Source organism: Nerophis lumbriciformis, linkage group LG37 (assembly GCF_033978685.3).
Source record: "Nerophis lumbriciformis linkage group LG37, RoL_Nlum_v2.1, whole genome shotgun sequence".
Lineage (NCBI taxonomy): Eukaryota > Metazoa > Chordata > Actinopteri > Syngnathiformes > Syngnathidae > Nerophis > Nerophis lumbriciformis.
In genome coordinates this window covers 12,582,501-12,610,000 of record NC_084584.2, presented here as the reverse complement: position 1 = coordinate 12,610,000, position 27,500 = coordinate 12,582,501, and the positions used below count along the sequence as shown (strand labels likewise).

At 39.6% G+C, this 27,500-nt stretch overlaps 2 protein-coding genes across 2 annotated transcripts in view; one reads left to right on the top strand and one right to left on the bottom strand.

The window, feature by feature from the left end:
* Positions 1-6,667, bottom strand: part of crtap (cartilage associated protein) — a 16,421-nt gene extending 9,754 nt beyond the window's left edge. Inside the window, exons 1-3 of the mRNA XM_061930948.1 lie at positions 6,188-6,667; positions 1,275-1,424; positions 1,039-1,210 (exon numbers count right to left, since the gene is read on the bottom strand). Of these exons, the coding sequence (XP_061786932.1) occupies positions 1,039-1,210; positions 1,275-1,424; positions 6,188-6,655 (790 nt within the window). The 5' untranslated portion in view covers positions 6,656-6,667. The remainder of the gene's footprint in view (positions 1-1,038; positions 1,211-1,274; positions 1,425-6,187) is intronic.
* An 8,765-nt stretch (positions 6,668-15,432) lies between these two features.
* The window catches only part of fkbp9 (FKBP prolyl isomerase 9), a 35,513-nt gene continuing 23,445 nt past the window's right edge, over positions 15,433-27,500 (top strand). Inside the window, exons 1-4 of the mRNA XM_061931495.1 lie at positions 15,433-15,755; positions 21,909-22,054; positions 25,800-25,989; positions 26,060-26,205. Of these exons, the coding sequence (XP_061787479.1) occupies positions 15,553-15,755; positions 21,909-22,054; positions 25,800-25,989; positions 26,060-26,205 (685 nt within the window). The 5' untranslated portion in view covers positions 15,433-15,552. The remainder of the gene's footprint in view (positions 15,756-21,908; positions 22,055-25,799; positions 25,990-26,059; positions 26,206-27,500) is intronic.

The following is a 27,500-nucleotide window of genomic DNA, read 5'->3' as shown; positions in this document are numbered from 1 at the left end:
ACTTTTAGTGGGACTTTTTTTTAAACTAAATGCTCCAAAAATAATAATGAATCAAAATCAATGTTATAAAATAATGATCTACTTAAGGCTCCAATTACTTCACATTATATATTCAATTTGGAAATATTTTGGGGGAAAATATCGCATATTTTGCGTTTTTGCCATAAAAAACAAACATTTTCTTTGACAAAAAGGGTATAAAACAAAGTTAAAAAAATAAAAACTTAAAATTAACAAATAGATATGAAGTTGATCGAAAGACTTAAGTGTTAAAAGTTTACAAAACAAAAAGATTGACTTATTTATGACACTTTTAAAAACAACATTTTCTTTGACAAAAAGTGTATAAAACAAACATTTTTAAGTAAATAATACAAACTATTAAACGACGAATAGATCTGAAGTTGATCTACAGATTTAAGAGTTGAAAGTAAGAAAATACTTTTTTATTTTTAACACTTTTATAAGTGAGACCCTTTTGGGTCCTCAAGACTTTTAGTGGCATTTCTTTTTAAAAACGGTTTTGCTCAAATATAATAATGAATCAAAATTAATTGACATATTCAAGGCTCCAATTACCGTATTTTTTGGACTATAAGTCGCAGTTTTTTTCATAGTTTGGCCGGGCGATTTATATATGTTTTTTTCCTTCTTTATTATGCATTTTCGGCAGGTGCGACTTATACTCCGGTGCGACTTATACTCCCAAAAATACGGTACTTCACATCAAATATTCTACTTTTTACTACATAAAAAAAGCACTGATTAGTAATAATAAAAAATATATATATGACTTATTTTTTAACATTTTTAGGACTGAAACCATTTCGGGTCCCTGGGACAGAACTTGAGGTGAGTGGTCCAGGTTGAAAAAAATGTATTGTATTGGTTTTGAAAATGAGAAATACCAAAAAGGCCCCCCGCATGTTTAGATTTTTCAGTGTGTGGCCGTCAGTGGGAAAAGTGCGCGCACCCTTGGACAAAAGTATTGGGACAGACAACAGCATCATCATCATCTGGTGTGAGGACTGCACTGACCCGCGATGGACCCGTAGAAATCCTTAAAGTCCTTCACGTTCCTCGGTCCCTCTGAGGCCGCCAGACACTCGTCGTAGACCTTGAAGAAGTCGCGCAGCGCCAGCTCCATGTCGGACACCGACGTGCGGAAGTTGTCGCCGTTGTACGCCCGCACCGCGCGTATGAAGAGGGTCTAGGGGTAACACACACCTCGCTGGTTATTGTCACCTTTGAAGCCTTGCGCTGAGACGGAGTACCTCGTAGGATTTGGTCTCCAGGTCTTTGAGGTGCTCCTCGGCCCCCGGCAGGCTCTTGTAGTAGGCCATGTTCCTCTGCATCATCTCGTCATTGGGGTGCTTGAGCAGGAAGGTGTGAGCGGCCGACACCGCCTTGGCTAACCTGTCCGACTGACCACCACGCACAACATGAGCACTCGGGAGTGGAAATGTGACATGTGTGGCGCCCCCTGTGGGCTGTGTGGAAAATGCTTTGTAGACATGCTAGCATACATGTAATACATGTATAAGACATGCATACATGTAATACCAGGGTTTCCCGCAGCGCTTTGTTGTTAAGGCGGCCGCCTTAACAACAAAGAGCCACCGCCTAAACCAGGGGTCGGCAACCTGCGGCTCCGGAGCCGCATGCGGCTCTTTGATCACTCTGATGCGGCTCAGCAGCTTACTTACTGAACCCCCCAATTGTCCCGTGAGACTTCCGGATTTCAGTGCCTCTCGCAGAAAAGTACCGGGATTAATATTCACCAATTTTCACCCTTAAAGCTATATTAAGGGCGTGCCGTGATGGTACAACATTTGACGCCCTCTACAATCTGTATTGCCAGCGTGCCAGTCCAACACTTGTTATACAATATACATCTTCTGCTTGCACACGTAAGAGACAGCAAGGCATACTTGGTCAACAGCCACACAGGTTACACTGACGGTGATCATATAAAACAACTTTAACACTCTTACTAATAATGCGCCACACTTTGAACCAAAACCAAACAAGAATGACAAACACATTTCGGGAGAACATCTGCACCTTAACACAACATAAACACAACAGAACAAACACCCAGAATCCCATGCAGCCCTGACTCTTCCGGGCTACATTATACACCCCTGCTACCACCAAACTCCACCCCCACCCCAAGCCTGCTCCCTCACACATCAATTTTAATCGATTAGTTGTTGCAGCCCTAGCCAGTACGTCTCTGCAGCACCCAGCATTGTCCCACCCACAGAACCGTCTCATTGGCTGTTACCGCTCTGCATGTAACCAATCAGCAGTGCGTATTCAAGAGCGCATCAAACAGCCAATCAGCGGTGCGTATTCAAGAGCGCATGGAGTCAGTGCTCAGGCACGTAGACATCTTCTAAGTAGACGCAGCATGGAGCGCTACTGCCGACTGGCGCTGACGAGACGCGGGGCCGCCATCTTGGAGTGGTGATCCGCTTCACTCAGTGCAATTCATTTGGCAGGAGCAATGAACTGTCAGCGCATTTAATTCATTTTACCTCACTGAATACCACTGATTTTCACGCGTTTTTTTGTCATACGTGTAGCTATGATAAAGGACACGTGTTTTATTATTCATAGTTTGCTTAACAGTAATAGAATATTCTTATATGCTATAAATGACCAGACGTCCGAGATCAAAACTGGGAATATAATCCCAGAGAGGGGGGAAAAAAACGGTCAGCTATTTTTAAATTGAAGAAACAATATGATTAGGTTATATATACATGCTACATAAACAATGTATGAATACATTAGATATCTATATATCTTATAGACTGTATCTCTGTTGCTGAGTTTATTCTGTCTTGACACTTTGTATTGATATGTTGTGTTACATTATTCCCTTAAATGATCATGTTTACAGTGATTGTTTTATATGTATTTTTTATGTACCGTATTTTTTCGGATTATAAATCGCAGTTTTTTTCATAGTTTGCGATTTATACTCTGGAGCGACTTGTGTGTGAAATTATTAACACATTACCGTACATTATCAAATAATATTATTTATCTCATTCACGTACGAGACTAGGCGTATATCAGAATAATTGGAACTGCAACTGACGATGACTCTGACGTAAGCGACGTACCGATAGAAGAGGAAGTGGCGCATTGTCTACCTTTGGAGTTGGCAGAGTTGTTTAGAAGCGACACCGAGGAAGAAGATTTCATGGGATTTAGCGATTAGGAGTGACAGATTGTTTGGTAAAGGTATAGCATGTTCTATATGTTATAGTTATTTGAATGACTCTTACCATAATATGTTACGTTAACATACCAGGCACGTTCTCAGTTGGTTATTTATGCCTCATATAACGTACACTTATTCAGCCTGTTGTTCACTATTCTTTATTTATTTTAAATTGCCTTTCAAATGTCTATTCTTGGTGTTGGGTTTTATCAAATAAATTTCCCCCAAAAATGCGACTTATACTCCAGTGCGATTTATACAGTTTTTTTTCCTTCTTCATTATGCATTTTCGGCCGGTGCGATTTATACTCCAGAGCGATTTATAATCCGAAAAATACGGTATGGTGGATAAAAGCGTCTGCCAAATACTTAAACATATATAAACACCTGAAAGTCTTTATATCAGCTAAAACCACCAATCTGGCTTTTACAATCTTTATCTTCATCATTTATTTAAACTTTATGTTATTCAAGTATGACATTTTTAAATTTAATTGATTTAATTGACAAGAAATTCTATTATGGTCATACTCTTGTTTGCTAGCGGCTACGATTTCAGTACTATTGAAGATCTTTGCTCCTTCTCAACTCTGTGGTAATATTATTTTCACAAAATACAACCAATAGTACGTTAATGTTAAATCTTACTTGTGAAAAGTAATCCCCTGATTCCTATTTTCAACAGTCCGCTCATTTGAGCAGGAAAACGCTGAACACCATCTTTGTTTTCTACCTGTCAACTGTCAGTTTAGGCTGCTCGCCGGCTCCTCATCACCACTTCAAGATTGCGGCCCAATTTCTCACGTCACAGCAGCCAATGCTCCGTCTACTTATAATATATCTACGGGCGGCCCTGCTTGTATCCGTGGCACGCATGTGACGTCACAACAACAACTGACAAGCGCAACATTTTTTTGTCAAAAAGTCAAAAAAAAAATTAAGTGTCAAAAAGTCTGGATTTTTTCCAAATGTCAAAATGTTAGAATTTTTTCTAAATGTCAAAAAGTCTGATTTTTTTTATAAGTGTCAAGAAGTCAGGATTTTTTCTAAGTGTAAAAAAATCTGGATTTTTTTTCTAAGTGTCAGAAAATCTGGATTTTTTTCTAAGTGTCAAAAGGTCCGGATTTCATTTTGTCAAAAAGTCAGAATTCTTTCCAAGTGTCAAAAAGTCTGAATTTTTTCTAAGTGTCAAGAAGTCAGGATTTTTTCCTAAATGTCAAAAAATCTGTATTTTTATCAAAATTTCAGAAAATCTGGATTTTTTTCTAAGTGTCAGAAAATCTGGATTTTTTTCTAAGTGTCAAGAAATCCGGATTTTTTTCTAAGTGTCAAAATGTCGGTATTTTTTCCAAATGTCAATATGTTAGAATTTTTTCTAAGTGTCAAAAAGTAATTTTTTCCAAGTATCAAGAAGTCAGGATTTTTTCCAAGTATCAAGAAGTCAGGATTTTTTCTAAGTATCAAGAAGTCAGGATTTTTTCTAAGTGTGAGAAAATCTGGATTTTTTTCTAAGTGTCAAAAAGTCAGGATTTTATTTTATCAAAAAGTCAGAATTTTTTCATTATGTCAAAAGGTTTGAATTTTTTCTAAATGTCAAAATGTCAGAACTTTTTCTAAGTGTCAAAATGGCGGTATTTTTTCCAAATGTCAAAATGTTAGAATTTTTTCTCAGTTTCAAAAAGTCAGAATTTTTTCCAAGTATCAAGAAGTCAGGATTTTTTTTAAGTGTCAAAAAATCTGGATTTTTTTCTAAGTGTCAAAAAGTCCAGATTTTATTTTGTCAAAAAGTCAGAATTTTTTTTGAGTGTCAAAAAGTCAGATTTTTTTCAAAATGTCAAAATGTTTGAATTTTTCCAAGTGTCAAAAAGTCAGAATTTTTTCTAAGTGTCAAAAAATCTGATTTTTTTTTTAAGTGTCAAAAAATCTGGATTTTTTTTTCTAAGTGTCAAAAAGTCCGGATTTTATTTTGTCAGTCAGAATTTTTTCTCAGTGTCAAAAAGTCAGAATTTTTTCAAAATGTCAAAAGGTTTGAATTTTCTCTAAGTGTCAAAATGTCAGAACTTTTTCTAAGTGTCAAAATGTCGGTATTTTTTCCAAATGTCAAAATGTCGGTATTTTTTCCAAATGTCAAAATGTTTGAATTTTTTATAAGTTTCAAAAAGTCAGAATTTTTTTCTAAGTATCAGGAAGTCAGGATTGTTTCTAAGTATCAAGAAGTCAGGATTTTTTCAAGTGTCAAAAAATCTGGATTTTTTTCCTAAGTGTCAAAGTCAGGATTTTATTTTGTCAAAAAGTCCGAATTTTTTCTGAGTGTCAAAAGGTCAGATATTTTTCAAAATGTCAAAATGTTAGAATTTTTTCCAACTGTCAAAAAGTCAGAATTTTTTCTAAGTGTCAAAAAAATCTGATTTTTTTTTTAAGTGTCAAAAAATCTGGATTTTTTTCTAAGTGTCAAAAAGTCCGGGTTTTTTTTGTCAAAAAGTCAGAATTTTTTCTAAGTGTCAAAAAGTCTGGATTTTTTCCAAGTGTCAAAAAGTCGGGATTTTTTCCAAATGTCAAATTGTTTGAGTTTTTTCTAAGTGTCAAAAAGTCCGGATTTTATTTTGTCAAAAAGTCAGAATTTTTTCAAAATGTCAAAATGTTTGAATTTTTTTCCAAGTGTCAAAAAGTCAGAATTTTTTGTAAGTGTCAAAAAATCAGATTTTTTTTTTTTAAGTGTCAAAAAGTCTGGGTTTTTTTGGTCAAAAAGTCAGAATTTTTTCCAAGTGTCAAAAAGTCTGGATTTTTTCCAAGTGTCAAAAAGTCGGGATTTTTTCCAAATGTCAAAATGTTTGAATTTTTTCCAAGTGTCAAGAAGTCAGGATTTTTTCTAAGTGCCAAAAAAATCGGGATTTATTTCTAATTGTCAAAAAAAAATCGGGATTTTTTTCTAAGTGTCAAAAAAAGGCTCACCTTGAAGTAGGCGTATTGCAGGTACCTGTAGGGCTCCCTCCTCTCGAACTCCTCCAGGGTGTCCCTGCTGGGCATGGCCTGTCTGAAGGCGGGCAGGCCGTGCTTGCAGCGCTTCAAGCAGTGGGCCCGGTGCAGCACGTTGCCGAAGGCCCTGAGCTCCGGGAAGCCCGCCAACTTGTCCTCGTCGCGGCTGCGCACGGAGCTGCAGTTGAGGTTGCAGAAGGCCTCGCTGTCCCGCAGCAGGCGGTAGAGACGCAGCGACACCTCCATGTACTCCACCGAGTCCCCCCACTTCTCCTCCGTGTACTGGTCCAGCGCGAACTTGTAGGCCGACTCCAGCGGCATCAGCTCGTGTCGGGGGAAGCTCCGGAAGCTGTACTTCTCGTACTGGCACACCACCGAGGCCAGGCCGAGGAGGAGCGGGGCTAAGGTCCACAGGAGCCGAGGTGGGGGACTGCAGGGCGCCATGTTGGCTTTTTTTTTTTTAAAGAGGGGACGAGGACTTCCTCCACTTGTAGGACTCACCCGAGAAACTTGGCCTGGCTCGATACAAATGTCGACAGTGTCGATACCACTATATTCGATATCATCACAACATTTTACAATTAAAAAAAAAAATATATTATTTATTTATTCATTTGATAAGGAAATTATAATACAGGTAATGAAAAAAATTACACTTTTTTTTGTTCTCCCCCACCCAATTTTTTTTTTTTTAAATACAGAAAAATAATAAAAGTACAATAATAACACCCCTTCGTCCTACATTTCAGGCCCAGCGGGTGAATTAGTGAATTATATAGCCCTTTTCTCTAGTGACTCAAAGCACTTTTACATAGCGAAACCCACTATATTCGACATTATCACATTTTACTTTTTTTTTTTTTTTTTTTTTTTTTAAATAATATGTATTTATTCATTTGATAAGGAAATTATAATACAGGTACTGAAAAAACAGACACTTTTTTGTCCCCCCCCCCCAAAAAAAATCCAACATTTAAATAATAAAAGTAAAATAATAACACCCCCTCGTCCTACATTCCAGTCCCAGTGGGTGAATTAGTGAATTATATAGCGCTTTTCTCTAGTGACTCAAAACACTTTTACATAGCGAAACCCACTATATTCGATATTATCACATTTTACATATATATATGTTTTAATAATATTTATTTATTCATTTGATAAGGAAATTATAATACAGCTACTGAAAAAACAGACACTTTTTTTTTGTCCACCCCCTCCCCACCCAAAACAAAATACAGAAAAATAAAAAAAAGGAAAATAATAACACCCCCTCGTCCTACATTTCAGTCCCAGTGGGTGAATTAGTGAATTATATAGCGCTTTTCTCTAGTGACTCAAAGCATGTTTACATAGTGAACCTCACTATGTCTTTTTTTTTAAAAATAATATGTATTTATTCATTTGATAAGGAAATTATAATACAGGTACTGAAAAGACACTTTTTTTGCCCCCCTCCCATTTAAATAATAAAAGTAAAATAATAACACCCCCTTGTCCTACATTACTGTCCCAGTGGGTGAATTAGTGAATTATATAGCGCTTTTCTCTCGTGACTCGAATCACTTTTACTTAGCAAAACCCACTATATTCAATATTATCACATTTTACAATTTGTTTTTGTTTTTTATATTTATTTATTCATTTGCTAAGGAAATTATAATATAGGTACTGAAAAAACTGACACTTTTTTTTGTCCACCCCGCCCAAAAAAATACGGAAAAATAACAAAAGTAAAATAGCACCCCCTCGTCCTACATTCCAGTCCCAGTGGGTGAATTAGTGAATTATATAGCGCTTTTCTCTAGTGACTCAAAGCACTTTTACATAGTGAAACCCACTATATTCGATATTATCACATTTTACAATTTTTATTTATTTATTTATTTTTTTAAATAATATTTATTTATTCATTTGATAAGGAAATTATAATACAGGTACTGAAAAAACAGACACTTTTTTTTTGTGTGTCCCCAAAAAAGAAAAAAATACAGAAAAATAATAAAAGTAAAATAATAACACCCCCTCGTCCTACATTCCAGTCCCAGTGGGTGAATTAGTGAATTGTATAACGCTTTTCTCTAGTGACTCAAAATACTTTTACACAGCGAAACCCACTATATTCGATATGATCACATTTTACAATTTTTATTTTTATTTTATTTTTTTAAAATAATATTTATTTATTCATTTGAAAAGGAAATTATAATACAGGTACTGAAAAAACAGACACTTTTTTTGTCGTCCCCCCCCCCAAAAAAACAGAAAAATAATAAAAGTAAAATAATAACACCCCCTCATCCTACATTCCAGTCCCAGTGGGTGAATTAGTGAATTATATAGCGCTTTTCTCTAGTGACTCAAAGCACGTTTACATAGTGAACCTCACTATATCTTTTTTTTTTAAATAATATGTATTTATTCATTTGATAAGGAAATTATAATACAGGTACTGAAAAGACACTTTTTTTGCCCCCCCCCCCACCCCACCCCCCACCCCCCCCATTTAAATAATAAAAGTAAAATAATAACACCCCCTTGTCCTACATTACTGTCACAGTGGGTGAATTAGTGAATTATATAGCGCTTTTCTCTCGTGACTCGAATCACTTTTACATAGCGAAACCCACTATATTCAATATTATCACATTTTACAATTTGTTTTTGTTTTTTATATTTATTTATTCATTTGCTAAGGAAATTATAATATAAGTACTGAAAAAACTGACACTTTTTTTTGTCCACCCCCGCCCAAAAAAATACGGAAAAATAACAAAAGTAAAATAGCACCCCCCCGTCCTACATTCCAGTCCCAGTGGGTGAATTAGTGAATTATATAGCGCTTTTCTCTAGTGAATCAAAGCACTTTTACATAGTGAAACCCACTATATTCGATATTATCACATTTTACAATTTTTATTTATTTATTTATTTTTTTAAATAATATTTATTTATTCATTTGATAAGGAAATTATAATACAGGTACTGAAAAAACAGACACTTTTTTTTTGTGTGTCCCCAAAAAAGAAAAAAATACAGAAAAATAATAAAAGTAAAATAATAACACCCCCTCGTCCTACATTCCAGTCCCAGTGGGTGAATTAGTGAATTGTATAACGCTTTTCTCTAGTGACTCAAAATACTTTTACATAGCGAAACCCACTATATTCGATATGATCACATTTTACAATTTTATTTTATTTTTTTAATTTTTTTTAATAATATTTATTTATTCATTTGATAAGGAAATTATAATACAGGTACTGAAAAAACAGACACTTTTTTTGTCGTCCCCCCCCCCAAAAAAACAGAAAAATAATAAAAGTAAAATAATAACACCCCCTCATCCTACATTCCAGTCCCAGTGGGTGAATTAATGAATTATATAGCGCTTTTCTCTAGTGACTCAAAGCACGTTTACATAGTGAACCTCACTATATCTTTTTTTTTAAATAATATGTATTTATTCATTTGATAAGGAAATTATAATACAGGTACTGAAAATACACTTTTTTTGCCCCCCCCCCCCCATTTAAATAATAAAAGTAAAATAATAACACCCCCTTGTCCTACATTACTGTCCCAGTGGGTGAATTAGTGAATTATATAGCGCTTTTCTCTCGTGACTCGAATCACTTTTACATAGCGAAACCCACTATATTCAATATTATCACATTTTACAATTTGTTTTTGTTTTTTATATTTATTTATTCATTTGCTAAGTAAATTATAATATAGGTACTGAAAAAACTGACACTTTTTTTTGTCCACCCCCGCCCAGTTTTGGTGTACTTACGTGTAGTTTCGGTGTACTTACGTGTAGTTTTGGTGTACTTATGTGTAGTTTCGTGTACCTGCGTGTAGTTTTGGTGTGTAATTACGTGTAGTTTTGGTGTACTTATGTAGTTTTGGTGTAATTTCGGTGTACATTTACAATTTTTGTGTACCAATGTGTAGTTACTGTGTACTTAGGTGTAGTTTCGATGAACTTATGTGTAGTCTTGGTGAACTTATGTGTAGTTACAGTGTACGTGTAGTTTTGGTGTAGTTTCAGTGTATTTATGTGTAGTAGTAGTGTATATAAGTGTAGTTCCGGTGTACTTAAATGTAGTTTCGGTGTACCTATGTGTACTTTTGTGTACGTGCGTGTAGTTTCGGTGTGTATTTACGTGTAATTTTGGTGTACTTATGTAGTGTTGGTGTACTTATGTAGTTTTGGTGTAGTTTCAGTGTACTTACATGTAGTTACGGTGTACTTATGTGTAGTTTCGGTGTACTTATGTGTAGTTTCGATTAATTTATGTGTAGTTTTGATGTAGTTTCGTTGTACTTATGTGTAATTTCGGTGAATATAGTTGCGTGTAGTTTCGGTGAACTTAAGTGTAGTTACAATGTATGTACGTGTAGTTTTGGTGTAGTTCCGGTGTACCTATGTGTAGTAGTGGTGTATATAAGTGTAGTTTCGGTGTATTTAAATGTAGTTTCGGTGTACTTAAATGTAGTTTTGGTGTACATACGTGTAGTTTTGGTGTACTTATGTAGTTTTGGTGTAGTTTCAGTGTACTTACATGTAGTTTTGTGTACCTATGTGTAGTTACTGTGTACTAAGTTGTAGTTTCGATTAATTTATGTGTAGTTACTGTGTACTTAGGTGTAGTGTCGATGAATTTATGTGTAGTTTTGGTGTAGTTTCAGTGTATTTATGTGTAGTAGTAGTAGTGTATATAAGTGTAGTTCCGGTGTACTTAAATGTAGTTTCGGTGTACCTATGTGTACTTTTGTGTACGTGCGTGTAGTTTCGGTGTGTATTTACGTGTAATTTTGGTGTACTTATGTAGTGTTGGTGTACTTATGTAGTTTTGGTGTAGTTTCAGTGTACTTACATGTAGTTACGGTGTACTTATGTGTAGTTTCGGTGTACTTATGTGTAGTTTCGATTAATTTATGTGTAGTTTTGATGTAGTTTCGTTGTACTTATGTGTAATTTCGGTGAATATAGTTGCGTGTAGTTTCGGTGAACTTAAGTGTAGTTACAATGTATGTACGTGTAGTTTTGGTGTAGTTCCGGTGTACCTATGTGTAGTAGTGGTGTATATAAGTGTAGTTTCGGTGTATTTAAATGTAGTTTCGGTGTACTTAAATGTAGTTTTGGTGTACATACGTGTAGTTTTGGTGTACTTATGTAGTTTTGGTGTAGTTTCAGTGTACTTACATGTAGTTTTGTGTACCTATGTGTAGTTACTGTGTACTAAGTTGTAGTTTTGATTAATTTATGTGTAGTTACTGTGTACTTAGGTGTAGTGTCGATGAATTTATGTGTAGTTTTGGTGTAGTTTCAGTGTATTTATGTGTAGTAGTAGTGTATATAAGTGTAGTTCCGGTGTACTTAAATGTAGTTTCGGTGTACCTATGTGTACTTTTGTGTACGTGCGTGTAGTTTCGGTGTGTATTTACGTGTAATTTTGGTGTACTTATGTAGTGTTGGTGTACTTATGTAGTTTTGGTGTAGTTTCAGTGTACTTACATGTAGTTACGGTGTACTTATGTGTAGTTTCGGTGTACTTATGTGTAGTTTCGATTAATTTATGTGTAGTTTTGATGTAGTTTTGTTGTACTTATGTGTAATTTCGGTGAATATAGTTGCGTGTAGTTTCGGTGAACTTAAGTGTAGTTACAATGTATGTACGTGTAGTTTTGGTGTAGTTCCGGTGTACCTATGTGTAGGAGTGGTGTATATAAGTGTAGTTTCGGTGTATTTAAATGTAGTTTCGGTGTATTTAAATGTAGTTTTGGTGTACATACGTGTAGTTTTGGTGTACTTATGTAGTTTTGGTGTAGTTTCAGTGTACTTACATGTAGTTTTGTGTACCTATGTGTAGTTACTGTGTACTAAGTTGTAGTTTCGATTAATTTATGTGTAGTTACTGTGTACTTAGGTGTAGTGTCGATGAATTTATGTGTAGTTTTGGTGTAGTTTCGGTGAACTTATGTGTAGCTACAGTGTATGTACGTGTAGTTTTGGTGTAGTTTCGGTGTAGTTATGTGTAGTAGTGGTGTATATAAGTGGAGTTTCGGTGTACTTAAATGTAGTTTCGGTGTACATACGTGTACTTTTGTGTACGTGCGTGTAGTTACTGTGTATGTACATGTAGTTTTAGTGTAGTTCCGGTGTACTTTTGTGTAGTAGTGGTGTATATAAGTGTAGTTTTGGTGTACTTAAATGTAGTTTTGGTGTACTTACGTGTAGTTTTGGTGTACTTACAGTATGTAGTTTCAGTGTAGTTTCGGTGTATTTAAATGTAGTTTTGGTGTACTTACATGTAGATTTGGTGTACTTGCGTAGTTTCATTGTAGTTTCAGTGTACTTAAATGTGGTTTCAGTGTACCTATGTGTACGTGCGTGTAGTTTTGGTGTATTCACGTGTACTTTTGGTGTACTTACATGTAGTTTCGGAGTACTAATGTGTAGCTACGGTGTGCTTACGTGTAGTTTCGGTGTAGTTACATGTAGTTTCGGTGTATTTATGTGTAGTTTTGGTGTACTTACATGTAGTTTCAGGGTACTAATGTGTAGTTTTGGTGTACTAGCGTGTAGTTTCGGTTTACGAACATGTAGTTTCGGAGTATCTACATTTAATTTCGGTGTACTAACGTGTGGTTTCGGGATCTTTATGTGTAGTTTTGGTGTAGCTTTGGTGTACTTGCATCTAGTTTCGGTGTATTTATGTGTAGTTTTGGTGTATTAACATGTATTTTCCGTGTACTTGTGTGTATTTTCGGTGTTGTGCCGCTGATGCATTAACATTGACTGCCCGGCTGCCATTTGAGAAATAAGTCAAATAGTATTTTAATATATATTATTTTTACTTTCAACGCTTACATCTCTAGATTAATTTCAGATCAATCCGTTAATTATACCTTTATATATGCGTATATTTTTTGCCCTTTTGGGCAAATTTATTTGAATGGCAAAGACACAAAATATGCAATATTTTCCACAAAAAATATTTCAAAGCGGAATATTTGATGTGAAGTAATTAGAGCCTTGATTGGGTCAATAATTCATAACAACATTGATTTTAATTGATTATTTTTTGAGCAATGCCAGTTTTAAATAATGATAAATGGGTTGTACTTGTATAGTGCTTTTCTACCTTCAAGGTACTCAAAGCGCTTTGACACTACTTCCACATTTACCCATTCACACACACATTCACACACTGATGGAGGGAGCTGCCATGCAAGGCGCTAACCAGCACCCATCAGGAGCAAGGGTGAAGTGTCTTGCTCAGGACACAACGGACATGACGAGGTTGGTACTAGGTGGGGATTGAACCAGGGACCCTCGGGTCGCGCACGGCCACTCTTCCACTGCGCCGTCCGATGTTGCAACTTTTCCTTCTTTACATTTCACCTGATTGCTCTTTATGCCACTTTTTTTGGGGTACTTTTTCCAATAGTATTTTTAAAAATGTGAAGTGGGCCGTAAAAAAAAAAAAAGTTAATCAACTTTGAATGACATCATTTCTTATCGGTATTGGTTTTCGTACACTTATTGTCCAAATTATTCACAAAAACTGAGGTACAACTGTTGTATCTTTTTTTTTCTTCATTACTCAGCACTATTGACTATTTTGCTCTAACAATTACAAAGGAGGCTACTTGAATACTTTTGTTGATATTGTTACTCTAAATAGTTCACAAATAAGCCTTTTTTATGATAAAAATGTTGATATTTGGTTGATGATCAACAAATCCAAAACACAAAATCTTTTTAATTATGTTGAAAATACATTAAATATGTACACTGTAAAAAAAATAAATCCTATTTTTATGGTTAATTGACTCTAAATTTCTACTGTAATTTTTCTATTTTTTTTTAAATAGTTTATAAAACTGTAGAATTGAAGACATTATCTGTAAATAAACAATCCACCTGTTATTTTAAGTAGTATGCCAGTAATGACAAACTATGTATATTTCTAATTTTTTTTTACAGAAAAATACCAAATTAATTATACATAGCATTTTCTGTTTTCTTAAATTACTTTCAAATTCATGTAAAATTACAGTAATTATCTTTCATTGAATATGAAGCTTGTTATATAAAAGTCTATGTCCATAGTAACAATCTAAGGTATTTTTCTGCAGAACTGTTTGCATCGTCACTTTATTAAAGGTGGTTGATCTTAATAGTTTAGTAAAAATCTGTAAAATTACGATATTTTTCCGCAAACAAATTCTGTAAATATGTTTTTGATCATTATTTGGTTTACAATGTTTTACTTTAATTTTATGGTTTTCGTTTGACAGCCGTAGCTGCCAGTAGATGACCGTTTTTTTACAGATTTTTTTTTTTACAGTGTACAAGCGTATCGGCATTTCCGGATCCTGTATGGTGTCGAATCGATACCAAATGGTGCAGTATCGCTCTGTACTGGAGGCGGGGCTGCGAGTGTAGCTCCTCCCACACTGAAATCACTACTTTTGACTATAGTGTTGTTGTGCGAGAACTTTCGCAGCCAAACACTACAACGCCGCAAGACATTGTTTAAGTCATTGAAGTGAAATCAAGTTGCAGTCAAAGGAAGTTAAAAAAATAAAATAAAATGCGGCAAGTTTGTTCTTTGGGGGCTAATCAGACCCCCAGGCAGATGTCGGCCCCGCCCACTGCCACGTAGCGTCATTCCTTCCAGCACATCCCCGCTCATCAAAACCTCCTAAATAAACCCCAAAGTTCTTCACTTGCTCCTACTCTGCTGATATTTCCCCGTCAAAGTGTGTTTTATTTCAGTCACGCTTAGTTTAGGATGAACACGCAAGCTAGGCTAAACCCGGAAGTACGTAATGCCTGGAGACCCCTACCACGTTGACACTTCGCCGAGTCTTTACTGCGCATGAGCAATACGTGGTCACCCCGGAAAAAAAACTACCCCGTTGTAGCCTTTTGGGCCTGTCAAGTTCACGTCAAGCGAATGTGACCGACACCGGAAACTGGACTTTTTGTTATACAATAAAAGCACGCGAACATCACTTGATTTGAGCCGTGTTCGTGTTTGCCACTCATAATGAGATTATTATCAATCTTGTTATAATTATACTGCTTTAGTGGATGTTATAACATGCGTTAAATGTAACAGTGAGCGCTTTTAAATTTGGCACGTAACCGGATGAGGCGATAACGTGTTGCACTTGACAGAAGCTCCTTCCAGGACCAGGAAGGCAGGACTGTCGGTCCAAGTCAGCGTAGACTCGTAGGAACTCACCCGGGAGACACGCACACACCTCCCCGACACAAACTTTCTTTACACCTCCTTAAAAGTTTCCCCAGCGAGCCAAGAATGCTGTGCGGCGCACAGAGAGCGGCGTGTCTCTCCATTCTGGTGGCCTTGGCCGCTTGCAGCGCTCCCCTGGTTCCGTTAGACGACATCGTGGTGGAGAAGACGTTCGAACCCGAGCAGTGCGTCCGCGCCGTCCAGGTGGGCGACTATGTCCGCTACCACTACAACGGAGTGTTCCCGGACGGCAAGAAGTTCGACTCCAGGTAAGACTAAGGACCGACCGCGGTTCTGCGGCGTGACTTTAGAACGGAGCCAGGTTCTGGTTCGGTTCCCTGGGAGTCCCGAGAGCCACGCATGCAAACTGAGTGAGCTGAGAGAACCTCCGGAACCTTTTTCCAACAAACTCCACTCGCATCTCCAACGACGTACATAAACTGTAAAGTCTTATTTGTGGGTTTATGCTTTCAATTCAATGTTTGGAACCACTTCTGGTGCATTTTTAGCAGTTAAATCCAAGGTCTTCAACTGGGGACCCCTAGGGGGCACGCAGAGGTACTGCAGGGGGTTGGGATTTTTTTTTTTTTTTTAAACATCGTTTTTATATTGTTCCACAAATTAACTTTGTCTTTAAATACACATCAACATCGATTTAACACACTCTAGTGTTGTTTTCACATGTCAGTGCCAGCTAGCGATTAGCGGCGCTAGATACCAGCTAGCGATTAGCACGTTAGATGCCGGCTAACGATGAGCGCCCTAGTTTCAGCTAGCGATTAATGCCCCCAGCTGCCAGTTAGCAATTAGTGGCCCTAGCTGCCACTTAGCGATTAGCCGCACTGGATGCCAGCTAGCGATTAATGGACCTAGCTGCCAGCTAGGGATTAGCGTCTCTAACTGCCAGTGAGCGGCTAGCGCACTACTTAACAGCTAGCGCTTAGTGGTCCCAGCTGCTATTTTGCGACTAGCGCGCTAGTTTCCAGCTAGCATTTAGTGCACTAGTTTCCAACTGGCAATTAGCGGCCCCGGCTGCCAGTTAGCGATTAGCTGCACTGGATGGCAGCTAGTGATTAGCAGCTCTAACTGCCAGTTAGCGGTTAGCACACTACTTATCATCTAGCGGTTAGTGGCCCCACCTGCCAGTTAGCGATTAGCACACTATTTACCAGCTAGCAATTAGCGGCTTTAGCTGTAAGCTAGCGATTAGCGACCTTAATTGCTAGCTCGGGATTAGTGGTTCCAGCTGCTATTTTGCCACTAGTACGCTAGTTCGCAGCTAGCATTTAGTGCACTAGTTTCCAACTGGAAATTAGTGGCCCAGCTGCCAGTTAGCGATTAGCCGCACTGGATGCCAGCTAGCAATTAGTGGACCTAGCTGCCAGCTAGTGATTAGCGACTCTAACTGCCTGTTAGCGGTAAGTGCACTACTTAACAGCTGGCGGTTAGTGGCCCCAGCTGACAGTTAGCGATTACACACTATTTACCAGCTAGCGATTAGAGGCTTTAGCTGCAAGCTAGCGATTAGCGGCCTTAGTTGCTAGCTCGGGATTAGTGGCCCCAGCTGCTGTTTTGAGACTAGTGCGCTAGTGCACTAGTTTCCAACTAGCAATTAGCGACCCCAGCTGCCAATTAGCAATTAGCCGCACTGGATGCCAGCTAGCGATTAGCGGCTCTATCTGCCAGTTAGCGCACTACTTAACAGCTGGCGGTTAGTGGCCCCAGCTGCCAGTTAGCAATTAGCACACTATTTACCAGCTCGCGATTAGCGGGCTTTGTTGCTAGCTCGGGATTAGTGGCCCCAGCTGCTATTTTGCGACTAGCGCGCTAGTTCCCAGCTAGCATTTAGTGCACTAGTTTCCAACTGGCAATTAGCGGCCCCAGCTGCCAGTTAGCGATTAGCCGCACTGGATGCCAGCTAGCGATTAGTGGAGCTAGCTGCCAGCTAGTGATTAGAGGCTCTAACTGCCGGTTAGCGCACTACTTAACGGCTAGCGGTTAGTGGCCCCAGCTGCCAGTTAGCGATTAGCAGACTATTTACCAGCTAGCGATTAGCGACTTTAGCTGCAAGCTAGCAATTAGCGGCCCTAGTTCCTAGCTCGGGATTAGTGGCCCCAGCTGCGATTTTGCGACTAGCGCGCTAGTTACCAGCTCGCATTTAGTGCACTAGTTTCCAACTGGCAATTAGCGGCCCCACTGCCAGTTAGCGATTAGCCTCACTGGATGCCAGCTAGTGATTAGCGGCTCTAACTGCCAGTTAGCAGTTAGCGCACTACTTAACAGCTAGCGGTTAGTGGCCCTAGCTGCCAGTTAGCGATTAGCACACTATTAACCAGCTAGCGATTAGCGGCCTTAGTTGCTAGCTCGGGATTAGTGGTCCCAGCTTCTATTTTGCGACTAGTGCGCTAGTTCCCAGCTTGCATTTAGTGCACTAGTTTCCAACTGGCAATTAGCGGCCCGGGCTGCCAGTTAGCGATTAGCCGCACTGGATGTCAGCTAGCGATTAGTGGACCTAGCTGTCAGCTAGTGATTAGCGGCTCTAACTGCCAGTTAGCGGTTAGCGCACTACTTAACAGCTTGCCAGTTAGCGGTTAGGGCACTACTTAACAGCTAACGGCTAGTGGCCCCAGCTGCCAGTTAGCGATTAGCACAATATTTACTAGCTAGCGATTTGCATCCCCAGTTGTTAGCTAGTGATTAATGGCCCAAGCTGCACGTTAACGATTAGTGCAGTAGTTCCCAGCTAACGTTCAGAGCACTCGTTTCCGGTTAGCGATTAGCGGTCCTAGTTGCCAGCCAGCGATTAGCAGCTTTAGCTGCTAGTTAGTGCTTAGCGCATTCGTTTTCAGCTAACCATTAGTGGACCCAGCTGCCAGCTAATGAGTAGCAGCCCCAGTTGCCAGCTGGCAAGGACTGGCCCCAGCTGCCAGTTAGCAATTAGCGCTTTATTTACTAGCTAGGGATTAGCGTCCCCAGTTGTTAGTTAATGATTAATGGCCCAAGCTGCACGTTAACGATTAGTGCAGTAGTTCCCAGCTAACGTTCAGAGCACTCGTTTCTGTTTAACGATTAGCGGTCCTAGTTGCCAGCCAGCGATTAGCAGCCTTAGCTGCCAGTTAGTGCTTAGCACATTCGTTTCCAGCTAACCATTAGTGGACCCAGCTGCCAGCTAATGAGTAGCGGCCCTAGTTGCCAGCTAGCAAGAACTGGCCCCTAGTGATTAGCACACTATTTACCAGCTAGCGATTAGCGGCCCTAGTTGCTAGCTTGCGATTAGTGGCCACGGCTGCTTTTTTGTGACTAGTGCACTAGTTCCCAGATAGCATTTAGCGCACTAGTTTCCAACAAGCAATTAGCAGCCCTAGTTGCCACCTAGCAATTAGCGGCCTTAGCTGCCAGTTAGTGATTAGTGCATTAGTGGACCTATATGCCAGCTATTGAGTTGCAGCCCTAGTTGCCAGCTAGCAAGAACTGGCCCCTAGCGATTAGCACACTATTTAACAGCTAGCGATTAGCTGTTTTAGACGCAAGCTAGCGATTAGGGGCTTTAGTTGCTAGCTTGGGATTGGTGGCCCTAGCTGCTATTTTGCGACTAGTGCGCTAGTTCACAGCTAGCATTTAGTGCACTAGTTTCCAACTGGCAATTAGCGACCTGAGCTGCTAGTTACTGCTTAGCGTATTCGTTTTCAGCTAGCCATTAGTGGACCTATCTGCCAGCTAATGAGTAGCGGTCCAGTTGCCAGCTAGCAAGAACTGTCCCCTAGTGATTAGCACACTATTTACCAGTTAGCGATTAGCGGCTTTAGTCGCAAGCTAGCGATTAGTGGCACTAGTTGCTAGCTCGCGATTAGTGGCTCCAGCTGCTATTTAGTGCGCTAGTTTCTAACTAGCAGTTAAGGGCCCTAGTTGCCATCTAGCAAGAACTGGCCCCTAGTGATTAGCACACTATTTACCAGCTAGCGATTAGCGGCCCTAGTTGCTAGCTTGCGATTAGTGGCCACGGCTGCTTTTTTGTGACTAGTGCACTAGTGCCTTAGCTGCCAGTTAGTTATTAGTGCATTAGTTTCCAACTAGCCATTAGTGGACCTATATGCCAGCTATTGAGTTTCAGCCCTAGTTGCCAGCTAGCAAGAATTAGCCCCTAGCGATTAGCACACTATTTACCAGCTAGCGATTAGCAGCTTTAGCCGCAAGCTAGCTATTAGCGGCCTTAGTTGCTAGCTCGGGATTAGTGGCCCTAGCTGCTCTTTTGCAACTAGTTTGCTGGTTCACAGCTAGCGTTTAGCGCACTCGTTTCTAGTGTACAATTAGCGGCCTTAGCTGCTACTTAGTGCTTAGCGCATTAGTTTCCAGCTAACCATTAGTGGACCCAGCTGCCAGCTAATGACTAGCGACTCTAGTTGCCAGCTAGCAAGGACTGGCCCCAGCTGCCAGTTAGCAATTAGCGCTTTATTTACTAGCTAGCGATTAGCGTCTCCAGTTGTTAGTTAATGATTAATGGCCCGAGCTGCACGTTAACGATTAGTGCAGTAATTCCCAGCTAACGTTCAGAGCACTCGTTTCCAGTTAACAATTAGCGGTCGTAGTTGCCAGCTAGTGATTAGCGGCCTTAGCTGCTAGTTAGTGCTTAGCGCATTAGTTTTCACTAAATATTAGTGGACCCAGCTGCCAGTTAATGAGTAGCGGCCCTAGTTGCGAGCTAGCAAGAACTGTCTCCTAGCGATTAGCACACTATTTACCAGCTAGTGATTAGTGGGTTTGGTCGCAAGCTAGCGATTAGCGGCCCTAGTTGCTAGCTCGCGATTAATGGCCCTGGCTGCTTTTTTGTGACTAGTGCGCTAGTTCCCAGCTAGCGTTTAGCGCACTAATTTACAACTAGCAATTAGCAGCCCTAGTTGCCACCTAGCGATTAGCGGCCTTAGCTGCCAGTTAGTGATTAGTGCAATAGTTTCCAATTAGCCATTAGTGGACCTATATGCTAGCTATTGAGTTGCAGCCCTAGTTGCCAGCTAGCAAGAACTGGCCCCAGCTGCCAGTTAGCAATTAGCGCTTTATTTACTAGCTAGCAATTAGCGTCCCCAGGTGTTAGCCTGGGGACGCTACTGCTACTGCGATGAGGGCCTACACCTCATCGCAGTAGGCCCTGCGATGAGGTGGCGACTTGTCCAGGGTGTACCCCGCCTTCCGCCCGATTGTAGCTGAGATAGGCTCCAGCGCCCCCCGCGACCCCAAAGGGAATAAGCGGTAGAAAATGGATGGATGGATGGATGGAGGTGTTAGCTAGTGATTATTGGCCCAAGCTGCACTTTAACGATTAGTGCAGTAGTTCCCAGCTAACATTCAAAACACTCGTTTCCGGTTAACGATTAGCGGCCTTAGCTGCCAGTTAGTGCTTAGCGCATTAGTTTTCAGCTAACCATTAGTGGACCCAGCTGCCAGCTAATGAGTAGCGGCCCTAGTTGCCAGCTAGCAAGAACTGTCCCCTAGCGATTAGCACAACTAGCCATTAGTGGACCTATATGCTAGCTGTTGAGTTGCAGCCCTAGTTGCCAGCTAGCAAGAACTGGCCCCAGCTGCCAGGTAGCAATTAGCGCTTTATTTACTAGCTAGCAATTAGTGTCCCCAGTTGTTAGCTAGTGATTATTGGCCCAAGCTGCACTTTAACGATTAGTGCAGTAGTTCCCAGCTAACGTTCAAAACACTCGTTTCAGGTTAACGATTAGCGGCCTTAGCTGCCAGTTAGTGCTTAGCGCATTAGTTTTCAGCTAACCATTAGTGGACCCAGCTGCCAGCTAATGAGTAGCTGCCCTATTTGCCAGCTAGCAAGAACTGTCCCCTAGCGATTAGCACACTATTTACCAGCTAGCGATTAGCGGCTTTAGCCGCAAGCTAGTGATTAGGGGCCTTAGTTGCTAGCTTGCGATTAATAGCCCCAGCTGTTATTTTGTGACCAGTGCGCTAGTTCCCAGCTAGCGTTTAGCGCACTCATTTCCAACTAGCAATTAGGGGCCTTAGTCGCCAGATAGCGATTAGCTGCCAGCTAAAAATTAGCCGCCTTAGCAGCTAGCAATTAGCGCGCTAGTTATTATTATTCCAAATTTGGTCATGAAAACTACAACTAAGATCCAACAGCTGGTGTGTAATAAGTAAAGAACTTACAGTGTACACACTTTGTAGGACTCAACAAAGGACAGGACTGGCACATTCAACTTAAAGGCAAAGACTACTTTCCGACAAACTGAAATGAATGCAGACTTGCAAGTGTAAGAAAACAAGATAGTACAGTTGTAGTCCACTCACTGTTAAATATTGAAGTAAAAAATAGATTTTATAATAAAGAAAACATTTAAGTCAACACACAAAAGTACTGGACATTGTAGAAGGGACAACAGAAGTCATGAAGGCCCTAATTGTGTTTCCAGCTACGACCGAGGCAGCACCTACAACGTGTTTGTGGGCAAGCAGCAGCTGATCCAAGGCATGGACAAGGCGCTGGTGGGAATGTGCGTCAACGAGAGGAGGCTGGTGAAGATCCCGCCGCACCTCGCCTACGGGAAGAAAGGATACGGTGCGTATTTTAGAACCACACACGGTCCTTGGACTTCATGTGCTATTGTGATGTGTGGAGGAACCACAGCCACACAAGCAAATAATCAGCAGTCACCACAGCCGTGGCTGTAGGTAACCTCCCGATGTGTTTTCTTTTCTAAATGATCTCCATATGATAGCAGTAGTGTTTTCAAAAACCCTACTTCCAATTAATGGCCCGTCTCAATCCGTGTATCATTTGTTCAGTAATTTTTCAAAATAAAATTTAATAACAATTAATTTTTTCCAATTTGTCGCCAGAACCCCCAAAAAATACAATAAAATCATAACTGTCAAATATGTTTTAGTCATTACGTTTTCCCTTTATAAATGGGAATTGAAAAACATAAACAAGTTTATTTTGGGTTTTATTTTGAAATACAATTGGAAAAACAAATCCTTGTTCTTTTTCAATGTTAAAGTGCAATTAATTGATTTAAAAAAAAAAATAAAAAAATAAAATTATATTTCACATAAACAGAAATGGACCATTCACAGACTCTTATTTTGCTTTTATTATTAAAAACACTTTATTGAACTTTTACAAAATAAAAGCGAAGAAGATAAACATATTTCAACACTCAAATAGAAAAATCTGCGTTAATATTTAATGTGTATTCTTCCAGGAAAGTATATTGTGTATTTATTTATCAAAATAATATTTTAAAGTAGCCCATTCAACAACATGGTGATAATAACCACGATCCAGATGACATCTAGTGATTAGCTGCATTAATTAACAGATAGCGATTAGTGGCGCTAGGTACCGGCTAGCAATTAGCATGTTAGATGCCAGCTAACAACAAGCGCACTTGTTGCCAGTTAGCAAATTAATGGTCCGAGCTGCCAATTAGCGATTGCAGTGCTCGATGCCAGCTAGCGATTAGCAAGTTAGTTGCCCGCTAACGATCAGCGGACTTAGTTGCCAACTAACGATTTATGGCCCCAGCTGCCAGTTAGGGATTAGTGGCGCTAGATACCAGCTCGTTAGTGCACTACTAAACAGCTAGCAGTTAGTGGTCCTAGTTGCCGGCTAGTGATTAGCGGCCCTAGTTGCTATGTAGTGATTAATGGCCCCAGCTGCCAGTTAGCGATTAGTGCGCTAGTTCCCAGCTAGCGTTTAGCGCACTACTTCCCAACTAGTAATTAGCGGCCCTAGTTGCCTGATAGCGATTAACTGCCAGCTAGTAATTAGCGGCTGTAACTGCCAGTTAGCAATTAGCACAGTACTAAAGAGCTAGCGATTAGTAATCCTAGCTGCCGACTAGTGATTAGCGGCCCTAGTTGCTAGCTAGTGATTAATAACCCCAGCTGCAAGTTAGCGATTAGTGCGCTAGTTCCCAGCTAGCGTTTAGCACACTACTTTCCACCTAGTAATTAGCGGCCCTAGTTGGCAGATAGCGATTAACTGCCAGCTAGTAATTAGTGGCTCTAACTGGTAGTTAGCAATTAGCGTACTACTAAACAGCTAGCGGTTAGTGGCGCTAGGTACTGGCTAGCAATTAGCATGTTAGATGCCAGGAAACGACAAGCGCACTAGTTGCCAGCGAGCAATTAGTGGCCCAAACTGCCATTTAACGATTACAGTGTCCGATGCCAGCTGGCGATTAGCGAGTTAGTCGCCCGCTAACGATCAGCGGCCACAGCTGCTAGTTAGCGATTGGTGGACTTAGCTGCCAGCTAATAATTAGCGACTTTAACTGCCAGTTAGCAATTAGCGCAGTATTAAATAGCTAGCGATTAGTGGTCCTAGCTGCCGGCTAGTGATTAGCGGCCCTAGTTGCTAGTTAGTGATTAATGGCCCCATCTGCCAGTTAGCGATTAGTGCGCTAGTTCCCAGCTAGCGTTTAGCGCACTACTTCCCAACTAGTAATTAGCGGCCCTAGTTGCCAGATAGCGATTAACTGCCAGCTAGTAATTAGCGGCTGTAACTGCCAGTTAGCAATTAGCACAGTACTAAATAGCTAGCGATTAGTGGTCCTAGCTGCCGGCTAGTGATTAGCGGCCCTAGTTGCTAGCTAGTGATTAATAACCCCAGCTGCCAGTTAGCGATTAGTGCGCTAGTTCCCAGCTAGCGTTTAGTGCACTACTTTCCAACTAGTAATTAGCGGCTCTAGTTGGCAGATAGCGATTAACTGCCAGCTAGTAATTAGCCGCTGTAACTGCCAGTTAGCAATTAGCACAGTACTAAACAGCTAGCGATTAGTAATCCTAGCTGCCGACTAGGGATTAGCGGCCCTAGTTGCTAGCTAGTGATTAATAACCCCAGCTGCCAGTTAGCGATTAGTGCGCTAGTTCCCAGCTAGCGTTTAGCGCACTACTTCCCAACTAGTAATTAGCGGCCCTAGTTGCCAGATAGCGATTAACTGCCAGCTAGTAATTAGCGGCTGTAACTGCCAGTTAGCAATTAGCACAGTACTAAACAGCTAGCGATTAGTAATCCTAGCTGCCGACTAGTGGTTAGCGGCCCTAGTTGCTAGCTAGTGATTAATAACCCCAGCTGCAAGTTAGCGATTAGTGCGCTAGTTCCCGGCTAGCGTTTAGCACACTACTTTCCAACTAGTAATTAGCGGCCCTAGTTGGCAGATAGCGATTAACTGCCAGCTAGTAATTAGCGTCTCTAACTGCTAGTTAGCAATTAGCGCACTACTAAACAGCTAGCAGTTAGTGGGCCTAGCTGCCGGCTAGTGATTAGCGGACCTAGTTGCTAGCTAGTGATTAATGTTCCCCAGCTGCCAGTTAGCGATTAGTGCAGTAATTCCCAGCTAACGTTCAGCACACTTGTTGCCAGTTAACAATTATCAAACCTAGTTGCCAGCTAGTGATTAGTGGCCTTAGCTGCCAGTTAGTGATTAGCGCATTCGTTTCTAGCTAGCGATTAGTGGACTTAGCTACCAGCGAGCGATTATCGGCCATAGTTGCCAGCTAGCGATTAGTGGACCTAGCTGGGAGCTAACAATTAGCGGCCCTAGCGATCATTTTGGTGATATGAAAAGTTAATCATGGTAAATATTTACTACATCATTTTGTGTGTGTTAATATATATGGACTGTTTTTCTATCAATCAAAACAATTTTTGCAACATTAAAAATAAGCTGATTAAGATAACTTGTCATATTTTTGTTGTATGGTCACATTTCCCAGTCTTATTTGCAAGTATGACAATAAGTTGCAATTACATTTGCAAGTCCCAACACGTTAGATGGCAGTAGTGTGTAGTTTATGGTGTGTTTATGCTTTTTGTTGTGCCCTAAAAAGTGTTAATACTGTAAGTATTGCACTTATTAAGCACCAGCTGTTAGTGCATCTTAAATCAGAATCAGAATCAGAATAGTTCTTATTGCCATTGTTTGAGAACGGGTTCACAAATGTAGTTTTTATTAACACATTTGGAGGTGTTGAAATTGCCATGTAAAATTGCTGATGCTAATCAGTCAATGGCAAAGCCTATGCTTGCGCATTTTTGGAAAAGAGGAGCCTTACTTTTCTTACGTTGAAGTGCTTTTTGGACTTGTTAGCTTTGAAAATTATAACATTACCTCGAGGTAGTTTGGCTGAGTCCGCTCTCAGTGCTGCTGGAGTGATCGTTAAGTGACGTCACACGCAAACCCAGGTACAGTAACGTGGCACTGTTGGATTTTACGTGAATCAGTGCCTAAAAAAGTTCCGGATTCGGTAGCCGCCCCTCGTTACAACTCTACCGCACGTGTCCCTTTGCCTTGCAGGTGACCTCATCCCGGCGGACGCCATCCTCCATTTTGACGTCCTCCTGCTGGACGTGTGGAACCCCGAGGACGGCGTGAAGATCAACACCTACCACACCCCCGCCGTCTGCGACAGGAAGGTGGAGGTGTCGGACTACGTGCGCTACCACTACAACGGCACGCTGCTGGACGGGACGCTCTTTGACTCCAGGTAGGTGTCGCTCGCATGCATGCCGCACGCACGCGCGTTACCTCACGCTGCGGTGCGCTCCGTGTTACAGCCACACCCGCATGCGGACGTACGACACCTACGTGGGCATCGGCTGGCTGATCGCCGGCATGGACCAGGGCCTGCTGGGAATGTGCGTGGGCGAGAAGCGCATCGTCACCATGCCGCCATCGCTCGGATACGGCGAGAACGGAGACGGTGAGTGGCAACAAAGCTTGGTTTTATTTGAGTCAACAGCGCCCCCTACTGGCTGCTGACATCATTGTTGTCGTTTGTGCCATCTTCTTCATGAAGAAGTTTCTCATAAACATAAAAGTTTGAAGGCAGGATTAAATACGTCCTTTTTTAGACCTTGAAACACTCTTGCAAAGGCCTAAATGTAATAAACGGAGACAATAATACATTCACTTTTTTATTAAATGTAAAAGATGAAAATATTTGTAACAATATTGTATTCAACATTTAATATTATTATGATAATAGAATATTATTTTTTATTATATCATAATATATTAATGTAAAATTCTATGTCCTGAATTATGTTCTGATTATTATTGTTGGTATTATTAGTGATAGTAATTTGTTTTGTATTATGTTATTGATATTTATTATTATAATGATTATTATATACAATTATATACTGTCTTATTGGTGGTGTTATGATTGTTGACAATGCTAATTCATGTTGTTAGTGTTGATTTTTTGATAATTATATTCATTATAATGATATATCTATTATCAAATGCTATATAATTATAGCATTATATATACATCTGTGTGTGTGTGTGTGTGTGTGTGTGTGTGTGTGTGTGTCTATATATATGTACGTGTGTATATATTTATGTATATATGTTTGTGTGTTTATATACTGTAAATCTATATACTGCATGTATGTATGTATATATATACATAAATATATACATATATATATATATATATATATATATATATACATATGTGTTTATATATATATATATATATATATATATATATATATATAGCCATATATATATATGTCTATATATGTATATATGTATGTATGTATGTATGTATGTATATGTATGTATGTGTGTGTATATATATATATATATATATATATATATATATATATATATACATATATATATATATATATATATATATATATATATATATATATATATATATATATATATATATATATATATATATATATATATAGACATATACAGGTAAAAGCCAGTAAATTGGAATATTTTGAAAAACTTGATTTATTTCAGTAATTGCATTCAAAAGGTGTAACTTGTACATTATATTTATTCATTGCACACAGACTGATGCATTCAAATGTTTATTTCATTTAATTTTGATGATTTGAAGTGGCAACAAATGAAAATCCAAAATTCCGTGTGTCACAAAATTAGAATATTACTTAAGGCTAATACAAAAAAGGGATTTTTAGAAATGTTGGCCAACTGAAAAGTATGAAAATGAAAAATATGAGCATGTACAAT